Below are 25,751 nucleotides of genomic sequence, written 5' to 3' on the forward strand. Positions count from 1 at the left end.
TGTTTCCCCTCAAAATCAGTCATTTTCCAACAGGATATTTTGTGGTCTGATTCCGCTGTCCTGCTCTCCAGTGGCTGACAGGGGCCCGTATCCCATGCCTCCCTCCTCAGCCCCCTGCCCCCCAGTCCCTTCTGGGCTGGCGTGGGGCTCTCCACCTCCCAGGAGAGGACGTGGAAGGAGGGAGAACACGAGTATCTATCTGTTAGAACAGGCTCCCTGGAAATAACCCACACCACCAAACAACTGGTTTAATTTTATTTCAAAATTGTACAAAACGGCCGTAAGCGGCTATAAAAAACTTCATCTTCAGAACACGTGGAAATTCAGAAACAACAACAAAACAGGTATCCTTCACAGTGTAATGGAAAAGCTTTCTCTGAGGCAGAAATTACAACTCCTCCTTCTTCTTTCCTAGTCTCTCATGGTCTCCCTCCCGGAGTGTTCGAATAAAACTAGTAAATCCCAACTCCTGTAGCGGAGGGAAAGAGAAAAAAAAGGAACTTTAACCTGATGCGGATGTGTGCCCCCCGCCTCCTTACTCCCCTTCCCTGACTGCCACCGTGTGCTCACTCCTCGGGACACAGAGAGGAGGCCGGGGGGTGGGGGAGCAGGGCCGTGGGGGAGCGGGCGGAGGTGGGGGCAGGGGGAGCCGATGGGGGGTGGCGATGGCTGGCCATGTGGGGAGGGTCTGCTTGGCTACAGAGAAGCCCTGAAAAGTGGGTGAGGAAACTGTCCTGCACCCTGGAATCCGCACCACACCCCTGCACCCCCCGGTTCTGGGGCCAAGACTTGTGTGAAAACCCCTTGAGATTTTCTTTCAGCCCGGCCAGAGTCTTGCCTTCTCAGCTCTGAGCATTGCAGCTGACCTCTGTGCTGTCCGGGAAGCCTCCTCAGTGGCTGTTTCCCTGCCCGTCAGCAGACAGAGCTTGGGGCAGGTGCCTCCCTGCAACTCACCGTCGGATTGGTGTCGTACTTTTCTGCAAACTTCCCGTAGTGGTAGTAGTGGAAAGTGGGGTAGGCCTTGATGGCCTCCTGCTGACACAGGTCCTGGTTCTTCTCTTTGATGCAGTCAACTGCGGCACAGGCAATCTGTGGGGCCGAAGAAAGGGAGGGTCAGCACGGGGGTCTCCAGTCTGAGAGCTGAGGCCTGGACCAGGCTGTACTTGAGACCCACATCATCTGCTTTTGGATCTCCTCCCCAAAAGCAGGGATACGCTGAAGCAAAGCATCCCCATTCCATAGCTCCACCGAGACTGAGACTGCCTGTTTTCAACCCCCCAGGCAGACAGGTGAGGTTAGGGGACTTAGCTTGGAATGCCCTCAGACTACCCTTTAAAATCAAGAGTGTAATGACTGTAAAGGAAATTATGACTTGAAAGCATCTGTAAACACCACGAGTTTTGTGATGCTTTCTGTGAGGCGCTGTGGGACTCATTCGCTCATCAACTCATATTTCCTGAACACCTTCTGGGGGAGGCAGGGTAGGACCAAGGTTAAGGATAAGAGCTTTGGAGTCAAGTTTCCCACGTGCAACTCTTGGCTGGGCTGCATATGAAGACTTGAGGAGAATTACCAGCCTCTTGGGGCCTCAACGTCTCGTCTGTAAAATGGAGATAACATTACCTAGACTGTCAGGACATTATGAAGACTGAGTGAGAGAAGTCAGGTGAGGTGAAAGGGCACACGACCTGGCACACGGTGAATGGTCAGTACACGTTAGCTGCTGTTAGAATGACTCCTCCTGGCCCCGGACACAAGCTCTGTCCCCAGTAGGAGCTCAGCATCTGGTCAGGGAGTTGGATAAAGAGGTGAATCCAAGGCATGACAGGAGGTGTGTGGAGGTGGTCCAGGGTGCCAAGACGGCCCACGGAGTGGCACAGAGGCGCTCTGCAAAGTTTGCCACGTGGGCCAAGGCCTGATGGCGGAGGAGAAGCCCGTTCCAGCCAGGGGAGCACATTCCAGAAATTGGGACAGAGTTCAGCATGAGTAAAGCAAACAGTTTTTGGTCAGAAGGAGGTTAACTGGCCGTTGGCCTATTCTTGCCCACTGAACAAATTCCACATGCAGGGTAGTTTTTCCTTATTTATTGTTCTTTCCCAATAAGAGGGTAAAAAGCAGACATGGGAAACTTTTCTCCTGTTGAGGGTCACAGAGCAGGGAAGGAGGGGAGAGGGTCAATTAAAGGCAACGGCAATCCACAAGCATTACAGAAGAGGGGCCAGCAGCTTCTGAGGAGAGGAGGCATTGATGGAAGTCCTGCTATGGGCCAAGCCTGTTCTAGATGCTAAGAGGACAGTGGTGACCTTGACAAAGTCCATCATCAAGCGACTGACATTCTTACTGCAGGCAGGCAGTTAACAGACACATCACAAGTGAGATCACTGCAAAGTCCAAGGGACGCTCTGAAGAAATCAAAAGAGGGTGCTTGGATAGGACCACGGCCAGAGGGGTTGCTTTTGCCACGAAGGCCAAGGAGGCCTTTCCAAGGAGATAACATTTGACCTGAGACCTCAGTGATGAGGAGGCAGCCAGCTGCGTGAAGGCCCGAGGAGAGAGCACCCAGCTAGGACCAGCCCATGCTGGGACCGGCCTGGGAGAGGAATGGGCGCCGTGCCTCCGAGGGCTGGAACCCACGCAGGAGCCCTGGCAGAACTACTACCACGCCGGAGGTTTAAAACTACTGAACAGCCGTGTCTCACAGAGTTCTCTGGCTGCTGGTTATTTCCATTTGGGTGGAGGCCCCCTTTCCAGGTAGGAGAGCCCTGCAGGCCGCCAGCAGTCAACGCTTACCGGCCTCTTACCTGTGCCCAGGTGAGCGGGGCTACCGTTCCGCAGGCAGCAGCGCTGACAGGCAGTGAAGAGTGAGCTGTGGCCTGCACTCTGGTTACCAGTCGCTCATCCTCCCTCACCCGCCCTCACGCCCCCCTTCTACCTCTTCGGCTACTTTACGTTCTACATGATGAGACTTCTTAGAGCAGAGTCTGCAAACTCTGCACGCAGTCCCTATCTGGCTCTCAGTCCTGTTCTATTTGGCCCACGCAGAATATTTTAAAAACATAAATCTGAATTAGCTGCCAACCTAGAAAAACAGCCAGAAGATTTTATGTAAAGCTTGGCTCTCCAGCTTCTCTTTAAAAGCCAAATCTGAGGGCCCTTGCCCTGCCTTCCTATAGGCAACGTGTGGCTGGAAAAGAAGGGCGGCTGTCTCCTTCAGGCAGGGTCAACTTGCCGTTTGCCTGCGCCCCTGCAGGCTTCTGAGAACCCCAGCTTGCCCTCCAAAGACCTTCCTGAATTATTCAGAAACGTGAGGCAGAGCCTCCTCTGGCCGTCCTCAGGGTTCCGTTTCTCGGGGCAGGTGCTGAGCGGCCGGCCCAGGGGGGGACCATGCACGTGGGGCAGCCTCTGTGTCCAGCCCTCGGCTAGGGGCTGTCACTCCCCTGCTAGGCTGTGAAAGCGTTTGATGAGCGCTGCTCCGGGCCGCTGCTCTCCCTGCATCCAGTTTAAATTATGAATTTAATTTGTATACATTAAAATGGGGAAATGTGGGAAGCAGTGGGAAATGTCGTGTACAGTTTTACAAATCGACTAAAATAAAAATGGGTCCTCATTCTGAATCCCCTTGAACAGCTGCCAGCCACATACACGAAATGCTACTTCTGGCTGCAAAGGCTCCTTTGCTCTCAGTCTCTGTAGGAAGAGGGGAGACAAGCACAGGCCCCTCTCCAGGAAGTGACTGAGACTCTTTGGAAAGAAGGCAGCAAATAAACCTCTTCACATCTATCCCAATTTCACCTGTCTAAGCGCCTGCCCCCCTTATACCCACTCAAGATCTGCAATGACTCACCTACGGCACCAAACGTACACTGACTTCTAGATTCGTTCCATGGTAGATGGCTGTCGTGCCCTGCAATGTCCCCTTCGCCCAGCACTTGACTTGCCACTGGCACCTGCAACTCTTGGCTGAAGGGAGCTAGAAGTAAGGCCCACAATGGACGGGGCTTGCAGACATGTCCCCTGGCTTTCTCGCCTCTGAGGGGGATGGCTCTGTCCCTGCTGAGGTCTCCAGGGACTGAGCCTAGTTACCCATGCAGTAATTTGCTCATTAACACACCTGCTCTGGCTTCCCTTCTTCCATCCCCTCAACTGCTTCCTAAGATCACCTCCCCCAAAATCCCCTGCATAAGAGTCCCAGGCCCTGAGTCCACATCTGGGAGACCTCTGACGATGCCTATTCTTTCAGTTCTGATGCTGCCCCTTTCCAGCTGGGTAACTTTGGGCTAATCATTTAACATCTCTGAGAGTCAACCTCCTCATCTGTAAAATGAGTAATAATACCTAGCTGACTAAACGACCGTGAGGACAACACAACGTAAGGCTTTAAAAGTACTAGCAGAAGAGGCGCTCACAGGAAACATCAAACACATCATCTGGTTCCTTCATCTAGCCAACGTTTACAGAGGTTTCAGGCGTCAAGACTGTGGGGGATTCAAGGACAAACGAGGTCCCTGTCTTCAGGGAGCTTTCCCTTCTGATGGAACTCGGGGGACCATACACAGCACACGCAACACGGCCAGAGCCTCGTCAGCCAATCACAGAGGGGCTCCTGCTGCCCCAGAGCCCATTCCTGGGACGACCTTGCACCTGGCCGGGAGCTGTGCTGCATTGCTGTTCCCTCAGCCCCTACCCCCAGGCTGGGACACCTTGAGGTAAAGGGAGAGAGAGGCCCCACTTTGCCAGCCCGGTGATCCCCTGGCCCCCGCTTGCACCCACCAGCCTTCCCACCTGAGACCCTTGTCCTCCATGGCCACGTCCAGAATGCTTCTGTTCCAACACTAACAGTGTGCAGCCCTTTCTCCCCTGCAGCATGTCAACTGCTAAAGTCCCCAGTAACCTCCTGGGAGGGGGAGGCTCCCCAGTTAAAATATGGGCTGCCTCACACAGCTTTATTGATTCAGTAAAATAAATCTCTGCAGGAGCTAATATTGACTTTGGCTATGAAAATGGAAGTGAACAACCAACTGCATATTGATTGGGGAAGGAACAGGGACCAACTTTTGGGTGGAAAAAAAAAATGCAGTTCTGGCTCAGAGGTGGCAGCACGGGGTGTCAGGAAGGAGTCAGGAGACCCAGTTCCGGCTGTCAGTGACCCACTGCGCGTCCCTGGGCAAGAGACGCAGCTCCTCTCTGGGCCTTGATCTGCTTGAGGAGAAGGAGAGGGCTGGACAGGCCAGTGGTCCCCAAACACCAGCCTGTGGCCAGCAGAAGAGCCAGCTCTTAAAAATGACACATTCCTGGAACCATCCCCCAGAGGCTCTGAGCTGACAGTTCTAGGATGGCACCCAGCCATCATGGCACCAGTACCCCAGATCAGAGACAGAAGGCTTCCCTGCTATTACTGAGAGCCGCCTCTAGGAACCCCAGGCCTGCCGGCTGCCTGGGACAGAGAAGTTAAGTGTGTTCCTGAAAATGAGTGAGAGTGATGCCTGGCTTGGAATAAAGGAAGTTGGAAGGAGGGACAGAGGGAGTAACAGGGGGAATGACTCCAGGAAAAGGTCAGCGACATTACTGGCCCAAGTTAAGACAATTAAGCAAAGGCATATCAGTATCTCAGAGAAGGAGGGGGTCACCATGGAAATGGGACCCCTCTGCATCAGCAGAGGGGACAGGGAAGAGGAGGAATGGCCCTCAGCTGCCTACCGTGGGCACGGCCAGCCTGGCCTCGTTGGGACTGATGTGTTCCCTTCACAGACCCTGGAGCGCGGAGACCTGAGCATCTCGTGGGGCAGGAAGCCCCCACACCTGTCACTCTCCTGTGTGTCCAGAGCACCGAGTGTTCTGGGTGAAGAATGATGGGAGTTGATATGGACAGACTGCCAGTCTAGTCCCGGCCCCGGGGAGTAAAGGCCTCCCCACACCAACCAACACCCAGCCCCGCAGGGACGAGCAGCCTGGGCTGTGCTGGAGCTCTCAGACTGGAGGCAGCCGCTGTGCTCAGGCCCCGGCTGGCAGAATCGGCTGGAGTGGTGAGGGAGACGGAAGACAGGAAGTCCCTTCTTGCCGTGCCCCTCTCGATGCAGGCCAAGTGGCAGGGAGAGGAGAAAAATGTTTCTGGTCCTTGTATTCCCTCCTGATGGTGAAGGGTGCCTCAAGGGCACAGGCAGGACTTCTGGGTGACAACGGGACTCCCCAGGTTCAGGGAAGGGGCTCGGAGTCTAAGTCTTCACATACGTGCCCGTGGCCTGCCCTGGCTTCCTCTGACTCGCTGTCCCTGTACAGCTCTCACCATCCCATCTCCACCACCGTAGGGCTGATGCAAGGTGATCTCATCATCTGTATCCCACCTGCCCTGGCCGCACCTGACAATTCCTCCTGGGAAAATAAGGCAGCAGGCAGAGATGCACCGGACTTTGGCCTTGGGTGTGCGTGAGCGCATTTTGGGGGTCTTTCAGGGGACAGGTTCCTATGATGGAGCCCCAGGCTGGGAAGAGCCTTTGAAACCATCTAGACCAGCACCCTGACTTTAGAGGAAGGGAACTCGAGGCCTGGAGAGTCTTCCAGCTCACGTAGTTTAACAGCAGCCCCGATGCACCAGTCTGAGTTCCGGGGTCTTCTCTCTGCCATACACCCTCTCAGCCTTGGAGTCTGCCCTGGCTGCTGGAGCGGCCTGGGGGAATGTGCCCGGGGCCCCCTCCCCGCTCTCTAATCCAATCTGCAGCTCTAGCTTGTTAATTTTATGCTTCATCAGTCAGCAGCTGCAGGAGCCTTTCACTTAGGTGGGATGAGGCTCGCACACACGGCCGTGCTCTCCTCCACCTTGGCCGCCTCCAGTTGACTTTTGTTGGATTTTTTTTTATTTGTACTTTTAATTATACAAGTAATGCATGACTACAAATCCTACCGTAAAAAGATTTGAACACTAAAGAATAAACAAAATGACCCCTTTACCACCCCCTCCTCCAAGGAAGGGCTGTAACAGTTCAGTGTATCCTTTTTAGTTGATTTTGCAGCATAAATGCAGCCTGCTCTATCCTGCCTTGTGAAAAGGATGTCCTGGTTGCCAGGAATCCCCGGGTCTCAGCAGAACCTGTCTGGGGAGGGAGGGCACCTGAACAGAAGGGAGGAAGGTGTGGGCACTGGTGGCAGGGGGAAGCTGGAGGTGGGACGAGAGGTGAAGAGGAAGGGGATTCTTACCTTTCGGTCATCTTTGAAGGCATCAGCAGTGGCAGTAAAGTGTGGAATGACCTTCTTACAATGCGGGCACCCTGCGTGAGAGGGGAGGAGAGAGTTACAGACGTGAGGGAGGCTGCAGAGCCAGGGGCCCTGCCTGGAACCTCCAGAGAAGCCTTTCCAGGAGTTTCTCTCCACCCAACAGACTTTGGGGTTCATCTGATTCCCACCCCCCGCGTACCCCACTGTCAGGGTTCACGTATCAACCCCACCACTCAGACCCTCCACTGTGCATCTGCTGTTGGCAAGAGGGCTCTGCAGGAGGCCTGTGCCAGCGTCAGGTCCATTCCTGCCCAGGACCTCCCACCCCACACTCTCCCATCACACACACACCCACGAGGCTGGGGGTCAGGGAGACAGACACTGTGGTCTTTCCCTGCAAGCTCCTTCCACACAGGGCTGCGCTCAGGGTCCATAAGAGCCTGATCCAGGGTGCAGCGGGGGCTTTGGGCTTAGAAAGGAGGACGCATGCTCGGGATTCTCTGAGCCTGTCACAAGGTCCCTTCTCTCGCCCCAGTGACAGTAGCAAATCTCTCCACTTCATGACTGAGAAAGTGGGGCTGGGGAAGTAGGGGGCTGGGAGCAGGCCCTCTGCCTGACCCCGGCAACTCATGCTTTGCCGCTGCTTCCCACATTCCCAGCAGCCCTCACCCCAGACTGAGCAGCCAAACCAGGCCCCTGGTCCTCATGCTGTCCTTCCTCCCTGCTCCACAAGCCACCCGAACCCCAGATCCAGGAAAGGGAGACTCAAGGTCAGGTTGAGAGGAGGATAAGCTGCCAGGAGTCCCTGACGCTTCTCAGGGCCTGGGTTCCCAACCCAGGGATGAGAATCCGTTGTTTTGGAGGCCCTGGATGGGACAGAGGTGTATGTGGTGCCCTGAGCCCCTCCAGCTCCAGTGACAGGTCTCAGGCCCGGGGCTGGGACCTGTGTGGGACCACTTTCTCTTCCTGTTTCAGCAAGCCCGGGGCAGCGTCCACTGAGCAGAAAGCCCAGGAAGCTGCAGGCCACTCTGTCCCAGACCCGCTTCCCTGGCCCTTCCCTCAGTGCTCGCCAATTAAACCCCAAGCCCAGCCCTCCCAACCACCCTCCAGACACTGAACCCAACTGCCAAGAGAACAGCACTGCTTTGAGGGAAGGAATTCCCTGACTGTGGTGAGTAATTCGGATCAAAACACGGGTGGGAGAGGCCAGATGCCCCATGGGCAGACCTGGCTCCAGCCAGCTTCCTGACAAACAGCCCTCCCATGGCCTTGGGGAAACCCAGGCAGGGAGGGAACCGAGACAGCCTGGCTCATCTGCTCTTTCCCTTTTCAAAATAAGATAATAATGACTGGCGTTTCAGAGGGCTTTGTGAATCCAAATTAAGGCTGAGCTACATGTGAATTTAGCACCTGAGCCTTTTCCTGAGATGGGCGGGACCACCCATGTGGCCCGACTGGCAGAGTGGCCAGCTGGCCCCAGAGCAGCGTGGATGGTGATGGGGAGGCAGCTTCAGGGGATTTTCCCAGCATCCATCACAGGAGTAGAGAAGACAGCTAGGCTGGTTACGTGTTACACCAGAACTGAGATAAAGTACCTCGCAGAGCCGAACTCATGGCAGGTGCTAATGGCAATTATAAGAACACTGTACTAATTTGACCCAACAGAGGGAAGAACGGCTCAAATTCATGAAAACATCATACTACAAAGGAATGATGGTATATAGCTTTCAAAACGTGTAAAGAGCACAACGTGCTGGTTGAGAGCACGTCAAAGTGTGCCCTGTGGCACCTAGAGGTCCCCTGTGAGCGGCACATGGACACCCATTAAGACATCAGGCTGGCCGGAAATAAGTTACTCCCTTCCCCCAAATCTGGTGTCACTACTCATTTCTCCTTTCTAACCTCTCTGCTTACTGAAAGTATAAAGGTCACTGTCAGCCTAGTGCAAATTCCTGCTGCCATCAATTTAAAGCATCTAGGTCTCAGATTAATGGCCTTCTGGTACATCTCATTTTCTCATTATCCAAAAGAAAGAGCATGGCAGATGAATAACTAGAGGGGAGGCTGTTTTAGAAAGGGCATGAAGATGTTTCCCAGATGTGTCAGTTAGGCCAGAACAGGCATGATTTTTTAATTTGGGCTCTTTAAAAAGGTACCACCTCTGTGTAACTGGAAATGAAAGCAGCCTCCCAGAGTGGGGAAAGAGGAACAAAGACCAAGGACAGGACAGAAAATTCCAATTCTAGAGACTCAGCCAAGCTGGCCTAAAAAGGGCAGTCACCACGACCAGACCATGATTCAGAGCAATGTGGGGGGCTTGGAACAGAAGAGAACAATGAAACAGCAGGAGGAAGAGCTGTGTAGAAACTGGGCAGGTAGGAAGTGGGGGGAGAGGAGAAATGGGGGTTGGTGTTTGCTTTTTTACTTTATACCTACCTTTATCTGTAGTATTTAGATTCTTTATATAAAAGTATATGTTATATACTACATAAATTATAGATAAGGATATATTATTTTTATCATTGAAAACATTTTAAAGATTTTTTTTGTCTTTAGCTAGTTCCCTCTTTCCCTGCCTCTGTCCACTGATGAACACACACGTCTCAGGAGCCTGGAGCAGAGCTCAGGACAGGAAAGTGCAGCAGGGGAGATGGGAGACTCCAGGCACCAAGTCCTCTGCCAACAGGTGAGTCGCTCAGTGACGGGGCCCCGTGTGGACCGTGTTTAGTTATTTTTCTCAGGGCAGTCTGTGAGGCCCTTAAAGCCGGCAGGGACCAGGCCTCCTTCCCCGTATCCTGGGTCCCCGAAAACATCCAGCACACAGCGGTTACTTGAGGCAGGTCGTTAGCACCCCAGCAGGGTAGGCGTCCCCTGAGGTCTGGGGGGAAGCGGGGAGCATTTCTTTTTTTTTTGCGGTACGCGGGCCTCTCACTGCTGTGGCCTCTCCTGTTGCGGAGCACAGGCTCCGGACGCACAAGCTCAGCGGCCATGGCTCACGGGCCCAGCCGCTCCGTGGCATGTGGGATCCTCCCGGACCGGGGCACGAACCCACGCCCCCTGCATTGGCAGGCAGACTCCCAACCACTGCGCCACCAGGGAAGCCCGGGGAGCATTTCTAGGGAAAGTATTTAGTCTGGACTTTCTCAAATCCACCCAGTGGCTGGTCAAGGACTCCTACTTCTCTGGCCAGGTTCCCGCCGGCTGCCGGGAAAGTAATCGCCCTCTGAATCGGGACTGTGACTAAAGGAGAGCAGCAGCCCAGGCTGCAGGAAGGGCTCTGTCACTGACTTGCTGCCGTGGCTTGGGCAAGTCAGGCATCCCCTGCGTCTCAGTCCTGCACCCCCAACTCTGCCCAGAAGGAAGACAACTTCTTAAAATCCACTCAGTCTTCCAGGCTTACTCTAAGGACAGAGGAGGACAGCAAGAAGCTCTGTAAGGAACCGACAGGGCACAAGGCCCACTTGCGGAAGAAAAGGCAAAAACAGAGGGAAGTGTCAGCTGCCTGAGGGCGGGGTCTGAGGCTGGGCCAGGAGGCGACCTGCCCAGACAGTGAGAACTGAGGAGAGACTTTACAGATTATTGACACTGGAGAGGTAGGGGCAGGAGGTTAGGACTCGACTGAGCTGCCTGCTTCTCTGTGGAGCCCAGCTTTATTATCCCCATTCCATTACACGGAGCTGTAACCTGGGGGAGAGAGAGGGCAACAGAAGAGTGAGAAATCCAAGAGCCTTTCCTTTAGGTATCAATGAACAACTTGAAAATGGGAATACACAAAATTTGAGACCACAAACACCAACATTAGCAGACGTGTCATTCCTTCCACTTAGGCTTGGATTAAAGTGGGGATCACGGTGAGGACCTCTGAGTGACTATGACGGTACTTTTCCCCAGTTTCAAATCCTTGGCTTCAGAGCCACTTGGGAAGGTCAGGGAAAGGAGGCTGGGCTGGGAGTGCTCAGCAAGATGAGGGAAGCAGAGGCCTAACCGGGCTGGCTGAATTCCCAGCTGCTAAGTTGCAGGGCTCAAAGGTGAAGTCAGTGCCTGCAGGGATGGAGGGAGCAGACAGGAGGGAGGAGGCGGCCGGGTGGGAGTTTCCAGGCAGTTGAGGGGACTGAATAATTACAAGGCAGGCCCCTGGCACAGACGGAAGCAGAGGGCTTCAGGACTGATGTGAGGACAGAACCTGACAGAGCTGGACCTGGATTCTGAAGGACCTCAGCTTGGAATGAAACCTGCTCACAGCAGACAGCCCAGAGTCGGCCTGCGGCTGCCCTGGTCCCTGGGGGGATCTTCTCAGTTCAGTCAGGCCCACCCCTCTCCCTCGCCCCTCAGCAAGCGCCCCAGCTACTTACAAGGGGCGTAGAACATGACCAAGGCGTGCTTCTTCTTCTTCAGGGTGTCCCGGAAGTTGTCCCCAGCCAGATGCACCACATTGGTCTGCTGCTCTTCCCAGGCGGGCTCTGGGGGTGGAGGGGACTCAGGACTGCAAGAACCGGGGGTGGAGGGGAGACAGTCATTAGGAGAAGCTCGTGCACAGGCAAGCACTTCCGCCGCCCCCAAACACTTGGAGAGCACGTGAGAAAAAAAATCACTTTGCATCCTTTCTAAAACTGAATTTAAAACCTCAGTTTAAACATGAAGAAGTGTGAACCATCTGCAAAGATCCCCTCTAAGGAGCCTATTAAGAAGCCATTTTGTGAAGGTGTGGAAGACCTGAGTCGCTTTTAGGACCTCTCCAGTCGTCTCCTTGCCATGGGGAGAAGCCCCTGCACCTGGGCTCCCTTCCCCTCCCTCCTGCCTCTTCTGGGACCCTGAAGCACTCTCCATTATCTTCTGCTCCTGAGCCTCTGTTCTGGTGGACAGAGCATGCGCCATGGAGTGAGGTGGGTCTGGGTTCAAATCCAGATTACTGATCACCTGTGTGACCTTAGGTAAGTTACCGAACCCCTCTGAGCTTCCATTTTCTTTTCTGCTAAATGAGTAGAGTTGAGACCTACTTCCTGGGCTCCGTATGAAGAGCAGAGACAGTGTATATGAAGCACCTAGTCGGTCAAGCAACTGACAGTTGCTAAGAGCCTATGTGCTCTCATAAATGACAGGCATTCGATAAGGGTTTATCATTTTTCAGTCTCCTTCTGTTCACTGGTTCCCTCCACTCTGCCTCACAAAAGTATAGATCTCCAGGGTCTTTTAAAGCCTTTGCTGCCCTTGTCCCCCTCCCTACAACCACACTTCTCTCTCCCTTCTGAGAAGTGTCTCTGGGGAGCGGTCCGGACCCCGTGCTGCCACACGCACCCCCTGCACTCCCTCCTTCACGTCAGCACCACCTGGCTTCTGACCACCAGGCCTCAGGCCTTGTACCCAGCGAGGGCAGCATGAGCGCAGCACCGGGCACCCCACGGCCTCTCTCACCTTTCAGAAGCCCTCCTACCAGAGACCCCTTCCCTACCTTCCCGACAGCCTTCTCTCTTCTTCTGGTTCTATCTCCGTGCCCCTGCAATTCTCGTAAGATCTCATCCCTCTGCGTGGCTTCCATAATCCCCTAGGCTGAGGATGACTCGAGCCCTGGCCTCTCACCCAAGCCCCCTATTTCCAGGTGTTTTTCAGGTATTTCCACCTGGAGGTCCCACTGTCACCCCAATCCCAACAAGACTTAGAACTCTTCCCTCTCGTCCACACTTCCCAAAACAGCTTTCTTCCCCAACTTCTTCGTTTTGGTTAACGGCACCCCTGCTCTCGTGACCAAGACGGGCCCCTCCCACCCTTCCTGTCTCCCCCACTTCTTTGCCCTCCAGGTGCCCTGTCAAACACCCTGGACTCTTCGGCTGACACCAACCTTCTGCTCTGCCCTGTCTCTGCATCCTGCCTCCCCGGGCTGGCCTGCTGGTGGGCACATCTCAGTCACCCAAGCGCGGCCACGTGTGCACAAGCCTGGAAGTACCATCAGCCTCCCCCGACACTGTCTGCTTGCCCTCCTGCTGGTGGCCTCAGCCCTTCATCTCAGAGCATCTGCTGTTTATGCTCTGCCTGGAGGATTCCTTCCAAGCTCCCCAAAGAACCACTATTTGTCCCTAGGCAAGGCCCTTCACCTCTCTGAACCTAAGTTTCTTCACCAAGGAAATAGGAATAAAAACTCTGGCCTCAGTAGGATCTGAGTATGAAGTGGGGCAACAGCTATCAAAGCACGCTGCAAAGGCTGGGAAGGTTCTAGCACTTAGGGGGTGGTGCTGTCAGTTACAGTGCCGCATGAGAGCTGGCTCAGCGGCCATGGCCCACGGGCCCAGCCACTCCGCGGCACGTGGGATCTTCCCGGACCGGGGCACGAACCCACGTCCCCACAGCTTCCTCTCTTTGAGTATTTCCACACACCATGCACTGTGCTAAAGCACAATAATCCAATTTAATTCTCTGGACAAGTCTATGGGAAAAGTATAGTCTCCACTTCACAGATGGGAAACTGGGGCTTAGCAGGGTCACGTAAATGGCCTGGGGTCACGATCTGAGTGCAGGGCTCTTAGACTCCGAAGTCCATGCTCTTGGGCTTCCCTGGTGGCGCAGTGATTGAGAGTCCGCCTGCCGATGCAGGGGACACGGGTTCGTGCCCCAGTCCGGGAAGAACCCACATGCCGCGGAGCAGCTGGGCCCGTGAGCCATGGCCGCTGAGCCTGCGCGTCTGGAGCCTGTGCTCTGCAACGGGAGAGGCCACAACAGTGAGAGGCCCGCATACCGCAAAAAAAAAAAAAAAAAAAAAAAAAAAGTCCATGTTCTTACCCTAGTGCTTTTCAGGTGTTCAGCAGTGGTGACTATGGACAGGAAGGACAGAGACCCTCCATGCTCGCTATTTGTGTCCAGGCTTCTGGAGCGGGGATTAGCAACGATAAATGCTCTGGTTCCCCAGCTCTCTAACTGCAGTGCAAGCACCAGGGACCTCACCTGAGGCCCCACCCTGCTCAGTCCTTCCCAGTAAACCAGCACTGGCACCAGAGCGAGGCCAGAGAGGCGGGTGTGAAGAGCAACCTGCCTCCTGCACCAAAGGCCCGGAGAAGAGAGCACCTCGCCCCTCTTGGAGATGAACCACTGCTCCGTTCTGGTCCCTAAGACAAGGGCTGGCTACTCTTAGAATCTACCCGCAGTGATCAGCAGGAAGCTGAGACCTGGACCTGGCCAGCCCACTCACCTCTTGCCAGGGCGTCTCCTGAACCTAGTGGCTCATCCCATTCCATAAGCGGACGTTTCTCAAAACCCCATGGCTGAGGGTTTCATTCACACCTCCTGAATCAAAGCTGCAGGGACATCAGCCCTAGCATCTGCACTTTAAGCAGCACCTCTACACCTGTAACGCTTACGTCCACCCAGGTTCGAGGACCGATGTCCTAACAAAGTAACTCCTTCGGGATGCTGCTGTTCTGCACAGTTCTCACGTCACTTTGTGACTCTAAAGTCTTGGTTCTCACGTGGACATCATTATGCCACGTACCAGGGGCCTCTGCAAAGGCTGGAGTCTGTCTTCTTTTACTTCATGTTCCCCCCAGTGCTGAAATAAGGCAGTATTCTCAAATATTCAAGTTATGTGTGGATGTGCGTGCGCGCGCGTGTGTTTGTGTGTGTGTGTGTGTGTGTCTCGGGGGAGGGGTGTGGACAGGAGAAAGCACCTGTGTGGTGGCCCAGTTAGTTCCCTCACAGGAGGGGGAAATGCTAAGAACTGCAGGTTCCACGGTCCTTGGATGAGCAATTGCAAGGCTCCTCGTGTTCTCTGGACTTGCAGGCTGTCGTGGGCTGAACTGTGTCCCCCGCCCCAAATTCATATGTTGAAGTCCTAATGCCAACTACCCTAGAAGGTGACTGTATTTGGAGATAGGGTCTTTAGAGAGGTAATTAAGTTAAAATTAGGTCATTAGGGTAGACCCTAACCCAACTTCACACTGGTGTCCTTTTAAGAAGAGGAGATTAGGACACAGACACTGAGGGAAGACCGTGTGAAAACACAGGGAGAAGATGGACATGGAGAGGCCTCAGAGAAAGCAACCCTCCTGACATCTTATCTTGGACTTCTGGTCTCCAGAATTGTGAAAAAAATTAACTTCTGCTGTTAAGCCACCGGTTCTGTGTTCCCTGTTGTGGCAGCCCTAGCAAACTAATACCCAGGCTGAGGGAGCTCTTCAAACCTTTATTTTCAACCCCAAACCACCACAGGCTGCACTGTGGACGCTACTGAAGGCCCAGACCCGGGTCCCTGTGAGTCCAGCTCTGGATGTGAAGAGCTGTGTGTTTCCTTCATTCACTCAAAGGGAATGGAATAAAATGTAGACGATGAAACCTGGGGCCAGGACACTGGGGAAGGAGTCCTAAAAACAGAAATACACGGTTTACTGGAGCTGATGAAACCGCACCCAGAAAGGCTACCCGTGCCCTGCTGGATGAGTACACGTGATCAGCACACCAGAGGAGGCGTCAGGACTGGGAAGTCATAGCTGTCTTGGCGTTCAGGCCCTGAGCCAAGGTCAGCGGCCCCTAAGGTTTACTTCATCTCCTCAAGGCCCTCTCCAGTGGCCGACAGCCAGGGACCAAGATGTGCTATCAAGACCAGCAGACTTACTTTTGCATCCACTCAATAAAGCTCTTCTTTGTTCTGAGCGCAGGCACTGCATACTTCTCTCCATTCTTAAAATACTTGAGTGTAGGAAACTCGGAGATGTGGAATCTTTCTGCCAGGGCCTTGTTGACGGTCGCATCAACAGCTGCAAGGACACCAGAGCTCTGGGACGGGGGAGAGGCCAACCATGCATGACAGCCTCAGATGCGGTGCTGGCAGAAGAGGAGCCCGGACACCAGCCGCCAACCCACCGAGGGCCTGCCGAAACCTCACAGGGCGGTAACTTCATACATCCCGGGAACAACTGGACATGGGCATGTCCATCATTCTCATTTGTGAGCTGAGATGAAGCCTTTTAATCTCCCCCACCAACCAGGCTGTGTAGACTGTAGCTGTTCCCAATCGGCAGGCTCCCACAGAAAAGAGGGAGAAACTTGGGGCTTCACCCCAGAGCCATGACCTGGCAGAGGTCACCTGGAAGGGTATGAGAATGTGACCCTAATCTCTCTGCACCCCTCCATCCCTGGTAGGGGCCCCACCTGTCTAAGACACATCTACTCGGGGACACAGAAGTTCCGCAGGCCTCCAGGGGCCAGGAGAGCTGCTACAGAGCTTGCAGGGGAAAGTCACTGTAATGATTCCTATCACTGACTCTTTAGGAGAGAGCAGTGGAGGAGTTAAGGAAAGGAAGCTTACATCTGCTTCTCCGTGGAGGACTTCTGCTGCATTCTCAAACTCTGGTTTCATTTTCTTACAGTGTCCACACCCTGCAGGAAGAAATCAAGAGAAACCATGTCCATGGCACAGAGGCTCCAGGGATGTCCTCTGCTTCCGTAAGAGAGCTGGGTCCTAGTCCCAGCTACCAGGGGTACCCAGGAGAAAAGAAGAACAGCACCAGCTCAGAGAAAAGAAATCTTTTGCCTGATCCACTGGGGGTGGGGGTGTGGGAGGGGTACAAGAGGCAGAAATGAAATAATTACATCAACAATACTGGTCATATGCATATAGGTCCTGTGTGCCAGGCGTGGCTCTAAGTGCTTTATACCCTCACAACAGCCCTACAAGGTATGAACTACATTATCTCCATTTTACAGATGAGAAAACTGAGGCACTGAGAGGGTGGATGACTGCCCAAGGCTACATACACAGCCACAGGTCACAGAGCTGGGCTGAAAACCCAAGCAATCTGGTTGGAGGCCACAGCCACTGGCAGCGTGTGCTTCCCAGCACTATGCTACTGTCACCACTATCATCTTCTCCAGGGCAGAAGGGATTCGGGGCCTTGAACTGGGAATAAGAATTCACATAAGCAAGAGTATGGGAAAACGTCAAGTTCCAATTATCCCAATAAGGGAAGAGGTATGATATGACAGGCACAGTGATCTGACTTGTCATTCCCAAATAAATGGTATTTTCTTGGGACAAAGACTGCTTTGCCCTCCTCTCCTTACAACACTTGAACGCAGTAATATGTTATGAATAATGACATTTGATACATTAAAAAGGAAGCAAGCACTTTGTGTCAGTGATGACAGGACATTTGTAAATTGCTTTCATTTTAGTAGAAAGAGTACTCTCTGGCATCCACGCTGAAGGGGCTGTGAGGCGAGTAGGACCAGACTGGCTGAGGCTGGAGATGACTCTAAAGGGAAACCTGGCTGGGAGTGGGGGGTAGGGCGGCACAGACAAGGCTAAATGGATGGTGGACATGTGACTTGGCCTTCTCATGGGGTGTGCTACTGCTTGGGAGCTTAGAGCATCACAATTCTACTACTGATTATTGGGAAAAAGAAAGACAAGAAAGGAAGACACGTGGAGACCAAGCAACATGCTACTAAAAACCCAACAGGTCAATGAAGAAATCAAAGAGGATATCAGAAAATACCTCGAGATAAATGACAATGGAAACACAACTTTCCAAAATCTATGGGATGCAGCTAAGAGGTAGGTTTATAGTGATACAGGTCTTCTTCAAGAAATAAGAAAAATCTCAAATAAACAACCTAATCTACCATCTAAAGGAGTGAGAAAAAGAAGAACAAGCAAACCCCACAATCAGCAGAATGAAGGAAATACAGATCAGAGAGGAAATAAATAAAACAGAGACCAAGAAAACAATACAAAAGATCAGTGAAACCAAGAGCTGGTTTTTTGCAAAGATAAACAGAATTGATAAACGTTTAGCCAGGCTCATCAAGGAAAAAAGAGGACCCAAATAAATGAAAGAAGAGAAATAACAACTGATATCAGAGATACAAATAATCATAAGAGAATACTACAATCATATACCAACAAACTGGACAACCTACAAGAAATGGACAAATCTCTAGAAACATACAACCTTCCAAGACTGAATCAGGAAGACACAGCCTATCTGAACAGACTGATCACTAGTAGTGAAGTTGAATTTGTAATAGAATCATACACCATGATCAAGTGGAATTTATTCCAGGGATGCAAGGATGGTTCAGTATCCACAAATCAATCAACATGATATAACACATTAACAGAAGGAAGGATAAAAATCACATGATCATCTCAATAGATGTAGAAAAAGCATTTGACAAAATTCAACATACATGCATGACAAAGACTCTCATCAAAGTTGGTATAGAGGGAACACAGCTCAACATAACAAAGGCCATTCATGACAAACCCACAGCTAACATCGTACTCAATGCTGAAAGCCTTTCTTCTGTAAATTTATTTATTTATTTATTTATTTTTGGCTGTGTTGGGTCTTCGTTGCTGTGCACGGGCTTTCTCTAGTTGTGGTGAGCGGGGGCTACTCTTCGTTGCGGAGCACGGGCTCTAGGCGCGCAGTCTTCAGTAGTTGTGGCACACGGGCTTAGTAGTTGTAGATTGAGGGCTCTAGAGCTCAGGCTCAGTAGTTGTGGCGCATGGGCTTAGCTGCTCCGTGGTATGTGGGATCTTCCTGGGCCAGGGCTTGAACCCATGTCCCCTGCCTTGGCAGGTGGATTCTTCACCACTGCACCACCAGAGAAGCCCTGAAAGCCTTTCTTCTAAAATCAGGAACAAGACAAGGATGCCCACCTCTTGCCCTTTTCATTCAACATAGTATTGCAAGTCCTAGCCACAGCAATCAGACAAGAAAAAGAAATAAAAGGCATCGCATCCAAACTGGAAAGGAAACAAAATTGTCACTATTTTCAGATGACATACTATATATAGAAAACACTAACACCTCCACCAAAAAACTATTAGAGCTAATAAATGAATTCAGTAAAGTTGCAAGATAGAAGCTTAATATACAGAAATCTGTTGTTTTCTTTACACTAATAATGAACTCTTAGAAAAAGAGAGCAAGAAAACAATCCTGTTTAAAAACTGCATCAAAAAGGAAAGAATACCTAGGAATAAACTTAACAAAGGAGGTGAAAGACCTATATTCTGAAAACTATAAAACAATGATAAAGGAAACTGAAGATGATACAGAGAAATGGAAAGATAACCTGTGCTCATGGATTGGAAGAATTAATATTGTTAAAATGTCCACACTGGGACTTCCCTGGTGGCGCAGAAATTAAGAATCTGCCTGCCAATGCAGGGGACACAGGTTCGAGCCCTGGTCCGGGAAGATCCCACATGCTGTGGAGCAACTAAGCCCATGCGCCACAACTACTGAGCCTACACTCTAGAGCCCGCGAGCCACAACTACTGAGCCTGCGTGCCACAACTACTGAAGTCTGTGCGCCTAGAGCCCATGCTTCAGAATAAGAGAAGCCACCACAGTGAGAAGCCCTCCTCACCACAATGAAGAGTAGCCCCCACGGGCCTCAACTAGAGAAAGCCTGCACGCAACAATGAAGACCCAATGCAGCCAAAGATAAATAAATAAATAAAAATTTAAAAAAAGTCCATACTACCCAAAGCAATCTACACAGATTTAATACAATCCCTATCAAAATACCCATGACATTTTTCACAGAGCTAGAATAAATAATCATAAAATTTATATGGAATCACGAAAGACCCTGAATTGCCAAAGTAATCTTGAGAAAAAAGAACAAAGCAGCTGGAGGTATCACTCTCTCTGACTTCAGAGTATACTACAAAGCTACAGTAATCAAAACAATATGGTATTGGCACAAAAACAGACACAATGGATCAATGGAACAGAATAGAGATCCCAGAAATAAACCCACACACTTATGGTCAATTAATCTATGACAAAGGAGGCAAAATATACAAAGAAGAAAAGACAGTCTCTTCAAGCAGTGGTGCAAGGAAAGCTGAACAGCTAAATGTAAAAGAATGAAATTAAAATTACATTTTCTCACACCATATATGAAAATAAACTCAAAACAGATTCAAGACCTAAACGTAAAACCTGAAACTGTAAAACTCCTAGAAGTGAACACAAGCAGAACACTGACAAATTGTAGCAAAATTTGTTTGGATCTGTCTCCTAAGGCAAAAGAAACAAAAGCAAAAATAATCAAATGGGACCTAAGTAAACTTAAAAGCTTTTGTACAGTAAAGGAAACCACTAACAAAATGAAAAGACATCCTACGGAATGGGAGAAAATATTTGCAAATGATATGACTGGTAAGGGGTTAATATCCAAAATACATAAACAGTTCATACAACTGAATATCAAAAAAAAAACCCAAAAAACAAAAACAAAAAACCCCCCAAAAAAACCCTAACAAAAAAACAACCTGATTAAAAAATGGGCAAAAGACCTGAACAGACATTTTCCCAAAGACATCGCTAATCATCAGAGAAATGCAAATCAAAACCACAATGAGTTATCTCCTCACATCTTTCAGAATGGCCCTCATCAAAGTCTACAAATAACAAATGTTGACAAGGATGTGGAGAAAAGGGAAACCTGGTACACTGTTGGTGGGAATGTAAATTGGTGCAGCCACTATGGAAAACAGTATGGAGGTGCCTCAAAAAACTAAAAATAGAATTACCATATGACCCAGAAATTCCACTCCTGGGTATGTATTTGAAAGAAACAAAAACACTAATTTGAAAGGATACATGCACCCCAATGTTCATAGAAGCATTATTTACAATTGCCAAGATACAGAAGCAGCCTAAGTGTCCATGAACAGATGAATGGATAAAGAAGATAGATACATATATACAATGGTATATTACCCCGCCATAAAAATAATTCTGCCATTTGTAACAATGTGGATGGACCTAGAGGGTATTAAGCTTAGTGAAATAAGTCAGACAGAGACAGACAAATACTCTACGTTATCACTTACATGTGGAATCTAAAAGAATAAAACAAGCAAATGTATATAATGATACAGTAACAGACTCACAGATATAGAGCACAAACTGGTGGTTACCAGTGGGGAGAGTGAAGGGGGAAGGAGCCAGACAGGGGTATGGGATGAAGAGATACAAACTACTATGTATATAATAAACAAGCAAAAAGGATACAGCACAGGGAAATACAGCCATTGTTTTGTAATAGCTTTAAATGGAGTACAATCTATAAAAATACTGAATCACTATGTTGTACACCTGAAACTAATATAATACTGTAAATCAACTATACTTTAATTTAAAAAAAAAGAATCTGGACCAAAAAGAAAAAGAAACAAAGGAAGGCAGACAGACACATACCAGTGTTATCAGAGAAGACCTCCCACACCCTCCAGGAGCCACTGGGCCATGTAAACAGCTTTCCTGCCTCCATCTGAGCACTTGGCTGGGACAAAAATTCCTCTCTCCTCCAAGGTCATTCCTGCAGAGCTCAGCTCCACATGGCACTGAGACAAAAACAGGTCCGTTCCATTCCTGCCTGTTCCAACTTCCTTAGTCCATTCTCAACTTGTTCCCCCCAGAGACAGGGGGCCTCACAGTGGCTACCCTAACTGCCCCCCTCAACACACACACACACACGCTGATAACAGAAAACCCTGGCCAGTGTTGTCAAGCCCTCCTCTGGACAGAGTGCTCTGGGGGAGCCATGAGATGACCCGGTGGAGGAAACTCACTGATGGAATCCAGCCCAGGGAGTGGCTACAATTCTCAGCCGTACCAACATGTTGGTCCTTCTCAAATGGGCCCAAGCAAGGGGGAGGGACACCCGTGGGCTCATGGTCTGACTAGAGCCCACTTGGGACCCCCATGAACCATACAGGTATCAAAGTCATCATGATATTAAAATGTAAGAACATTATTTTCCAGAAATGAACACTTAGTGTTATCACAACCCATTTGCACTTTCTAAACAACTGAGTTACAAAAGCATTTTTTGTTTTGTTTTGGTAAATTGTTTGTTTGGAACTGAAAATGTGATTCCCCCACAGAACCAATCTTATACACAGATGCTATGCAGAGTCTCGAGAGTGACCACAAAAGTCCATTTAACAGGATGTACCTGAAGCATGTAGAGCACGCAGTGCTATTTCTGTTTCACTGAGCCGTGCCCCAGATGGAAAGCACACAGACCGTGGTCTAGCTCGGGACTCCCAGCGGGCCTCTCTCCCTGCAGGCAGCAGCCGCCCACAACAGCAAAAGGGAGAGCATCCTCCTCAGCTCGGGGCAGACTCCGGGCTTTTCTGGGTCACTGACATTGTTGAGAATCTAAGCTTCTCCCCCACTTCTCCCGTACTGATGCATATATGTTCCATACTGATGAATAACTTCAGAGGGCTCCGAATGCCCAGACCCACTCATAGACCCCTGGTTAAGTGGCCAAGGCAATGAAGGGCTGACTGCGAGGCAGTCACTTTCCCGGCGGGGGGCCGTAGAAGAACAACGCGCTGTCCCCACAGGTGTCCAGGCTCAGGTGTCCTTCCACGAAGATCCGCATGTCTGGAGTAAACTGGATATCCTAAGGAGGATTCTACTGACTTAACATGAAATATATTAAGACTTAAACTTTTTTTTTTTTTTGATTCTCACTAAAATAAAAAGAATAAATCACTCTTTGGGGCTTACAGTCAGGAGGCTCTACAACTCTCAAAGGAACCCCCAGGCCTGCCTCCAGGCTGACCGCTCCCTGAACCCTGCCCCGAGGTGACCTCCCCTGACAGGGGCAGAGGGAGCTCACCCTGCACGAAGAGACACGGAGAAAAGGAAGCTCAGAGGCTCTCCTGCTGATGGAGGGTCTGTCACCCAAGAGTTCGGTCTCCCCTGGAGAGTAGGAAGTGAGCGGCCTGAGTGAGAGCCGCTCAGCCCATCAGAGCACAAGGGAGGATGCCCGGGCAGGCCTCAGGAGACCCGGGCTTCAGGCTGCAAGTGGTCTCCATGGCAGGCGGGAGGGGCAGGAAGGGGATGCTCCCCTGAGCACCCTCTCCTCTACCACGTTATGATTGGTGCTGTCAGGCCAGTGCTAGCAGGCCCCACGGTCAAGGTGGGTGGTGGGACTGGGTGGGAATGGGGGGAAAGAAGACAAACCCACCCATAGAAAACCAGTTTCTTTCCAAAATGTCCCAGTCAATGAGGCAGGACCCCTGAAGATGAGGGAGTTCACCTTCATACCTTTGCCAGGCTCAGCCCTTTGAGGCCACTGCCCGCTGGGGAAGCAAATAGACTCCACATTGCCTGCCAACTTCTATTGGTGGCGGGCGGGAGATGGCCTCTTAAGACAGAGAACTGGCTCACTGGGAAGAAGAGCTGTGATCGACTCACGATGTCTGCACTGGACACAGGAGGGGTGGCTGGAGGACATGCCAGGAGGCACCAGATTCTTTGGCTTGTACTCACAGCTCTCTCCTGAACCTCTGGCCCCGTCTCCCAGGACTCTGCCAAGTAATAAAAGCGCTCGCTCTCTGCACTGGCCTTCCACACACTATCTCAGCAGCCCCATGAGACACAGGGCAGGGATCATCAGAAATGACGGCTCTGGGAGATAGTGATAAACTGGGGATCCCAGGGCCACCGTTAAACAAGATGGGATTAGAAGGTGGATCTTCTGGCTGGAGCTGTGACCACATGAGCTGATCTTTTCCCTGAAGTTCTGTCCCCCAGCACCCAGCTCACTTCATCACAGCCCCTGCCCTGATGGATGAGACCTCTCCATGCGGAGTGTCCACCTGGGCTCTGGCCCCTACTTTGAGTCTCCAGTTCACTCCAGCCCCACCAAACTACCTATTTCTCTTCTACTCACAAAAGACATCTTATTCATATCCTCCTATGGCATTTCATTTTGTAGTGCCCTGTGACTATTATATTGCTGTCTCTTGGTATTTAGGGGCGGCCAGGGCACCTTTTCAAATCATAAATCATATCAAATTCCCTTGGTCAAAACTTTCTAATGGGGCTTCCCTGGTGGCACAGTGGTTGAGAATCTGCCTGCCAATGCAGGGGACAAGGGTTCGATCCCTGGCCCGGGAAGATCCCACATGCCGCGGAGCAACTAAGCTTGTGCACCACAACTAACTACTGAGCCTGAACTCTAGAGCCCGTGAGCCACAACTACTGAGCCCGCGAGCTGCAACTGCTGAAGCCCGTGCGCCTAGAGCCCATGCTCCACAATGAGAGAAGCCACTGCAATGAGAAGCCCGCGCACCGCAACGAAAAGTAGCTCCCGCTCGCTGCAACTAGAGAAAGCCTGCACACAGCGACGAAGACCCAATGCAGCCAAAAATAAATAAATAAATAAAATTTAAAAAAAAACAAAAAACTTTCCAATGGTTCCCATCACAAGTGGATCGAAATCCAAACTCCTTCTCACAGCCACAAGTCCCACACTGTCCGACTTTTGTACTCTCCAACCTCAACTCAGGCCATCTCCCTCCTGTCCTCTACTCTGCAGCCTGTGGCCTCTTTCTGCTTTCCTATCTCACCAAGCTCATTTCTACCCCCATGGCTCTTATTGGGCTGTTTGCCTGGAACATGATCTTCCCTCAGGACTCTGAGTGGCTGATCACTTCACATCACGCAGGCTTTAGTTCAAATTTCACTTCTTCAGAGAAATTCCCTGACCACCTGACCACCTAACCCCAAGAAGCCTCAACCCATCACACTCACTTCCAATAGCCTGCTTATTTCCTTGACTGTACTCAAAACAGCTGGAGTAATGTGCTTACTTGAAACTTCCAATCCCCCAAGTGGATATAAGCTCTCTACAGGCTTGGACGTCCGTCTCACTCACCACTGAGGATGGCATCCCACACACTTTGTGAATGAATGAACCTCATGGCTGTGTTGTTCAGGTTATACCTGTGCACACAAGGTTTAACTGAACTAAATCCTTTTGGGGCAAAAGTCACACCAAAGAGTTGCTAGTTTAACTAAACACCTCTACTTAATAAAACTAGGAGCCAAACCAGTTACTATGTGCAGACGCTCCTCTCCACACCACCATTTATATACACCTCCCCCGATCCTTACTAGGTCTGGAAAACATCTTTGGAAATCTCCAACATCTCTGGATGTTGTTCTGAAGTTACCATACATTCCCAAGAGTTCTCTTGATAGCATTATGGTTTTCACTACTAACATCAATTCCCTCTGCTCCCTAAACAAGATACTAAGGCTAAGCAATAAACCTCTGTGAACAGAGTTTGTGACGATGAGACCAGCCAGGCCCCAAGAAGGAGAGAGGCCCTGGCGGAGCAAACGTCTCCCTCGCTGGCACCCGCCTGGCCTGGGGAACTGTGGGTCATGAGCAGTGACTGCCTTGACCCCAGCCTCCGGGCCTGGCCTTCAGGCTGTCCTGGCCGTGTGGGCTGCAGGAGAGCCAGAGGAGGACGGTCAGAAGCCGGAGCAGGACTCCAGCCCACTGCGTTTTACTGTCCTGATTGTGATTTGATGGGCCATTAAGTTTTACTGCCAAACTTCCTTGTTGGGTTTTTATCAGCTTGTAAGTGCACTTACACTGACTTTCATGACCTGGCAAAGAGGCTGCCCGTCAGTTCCTTGACCACACTCTTTTCTGGCTGTGGGAATGTTGGCTTCCCGTCAATCCCAAACCTTCAGATCCCTCTGGATTCCGTTAACTTCAGT

General features: G+C 51.0%; 1 protein-coding gene across 1 annotated transcript in view; it reads right to left on the reverse strand.

The window, feature by feature from the left end:
* Positions 1 to 240: 240 nt before the first annotated feature.
* The window catches only part of PDIA5 (protein disulfide isomerase family A member 5), a 92,344-nt gene continuing 66,833 nt past the window's right edge, over positions 241 to 25,751 (reverse strand). Inside the window, exons 12-17 of the mRNA XM_067738691.1 lie at positions 16,499 to 16,569; positions 15,806 to 15,966; positions 11,562 to 11,692; positions 7,192 to 7,262; positions 955 to 1,089; positions 241 to 469 (exon numbers count right to left, since the gene is read on the reverse strand). Coding sequence (XP_067594792.1) covers positions 389 to 469; positions 955 to 1,089; positions 7,192 to 7,262; positions 11,562 to 11,692; positions 15,806 to 15,966; positions 16,499 to 16,569 — 650 coding nt within the window. The 3' untranslated portion in view covers positions 241 to 388. The remainder of the gene's footprint in view (positions 470 to 954; positions 1,090 to 7,191; positions 7,263 to 11,561; positions 11,693 to 15,805; positions 15,967 to 16,498; positions 16,570 to 25,751) is intronic.

Source organism: Pseudorca crassidens, chromosome 5 (assembly GCF_039906515.1).
Source record: "Pseudorca crassidens isolate mPseCra1 chromosome 5, mPseCra1.hap1, whole genome shotgun sequence".
Taxonomy (NCBI): domain Eukaryota; kingdom Metazoa; phylum Chordata; class Mammalia; order Artiodactyla; family Delphinidae; genus Pseudorca; species Pseudorca crassidens.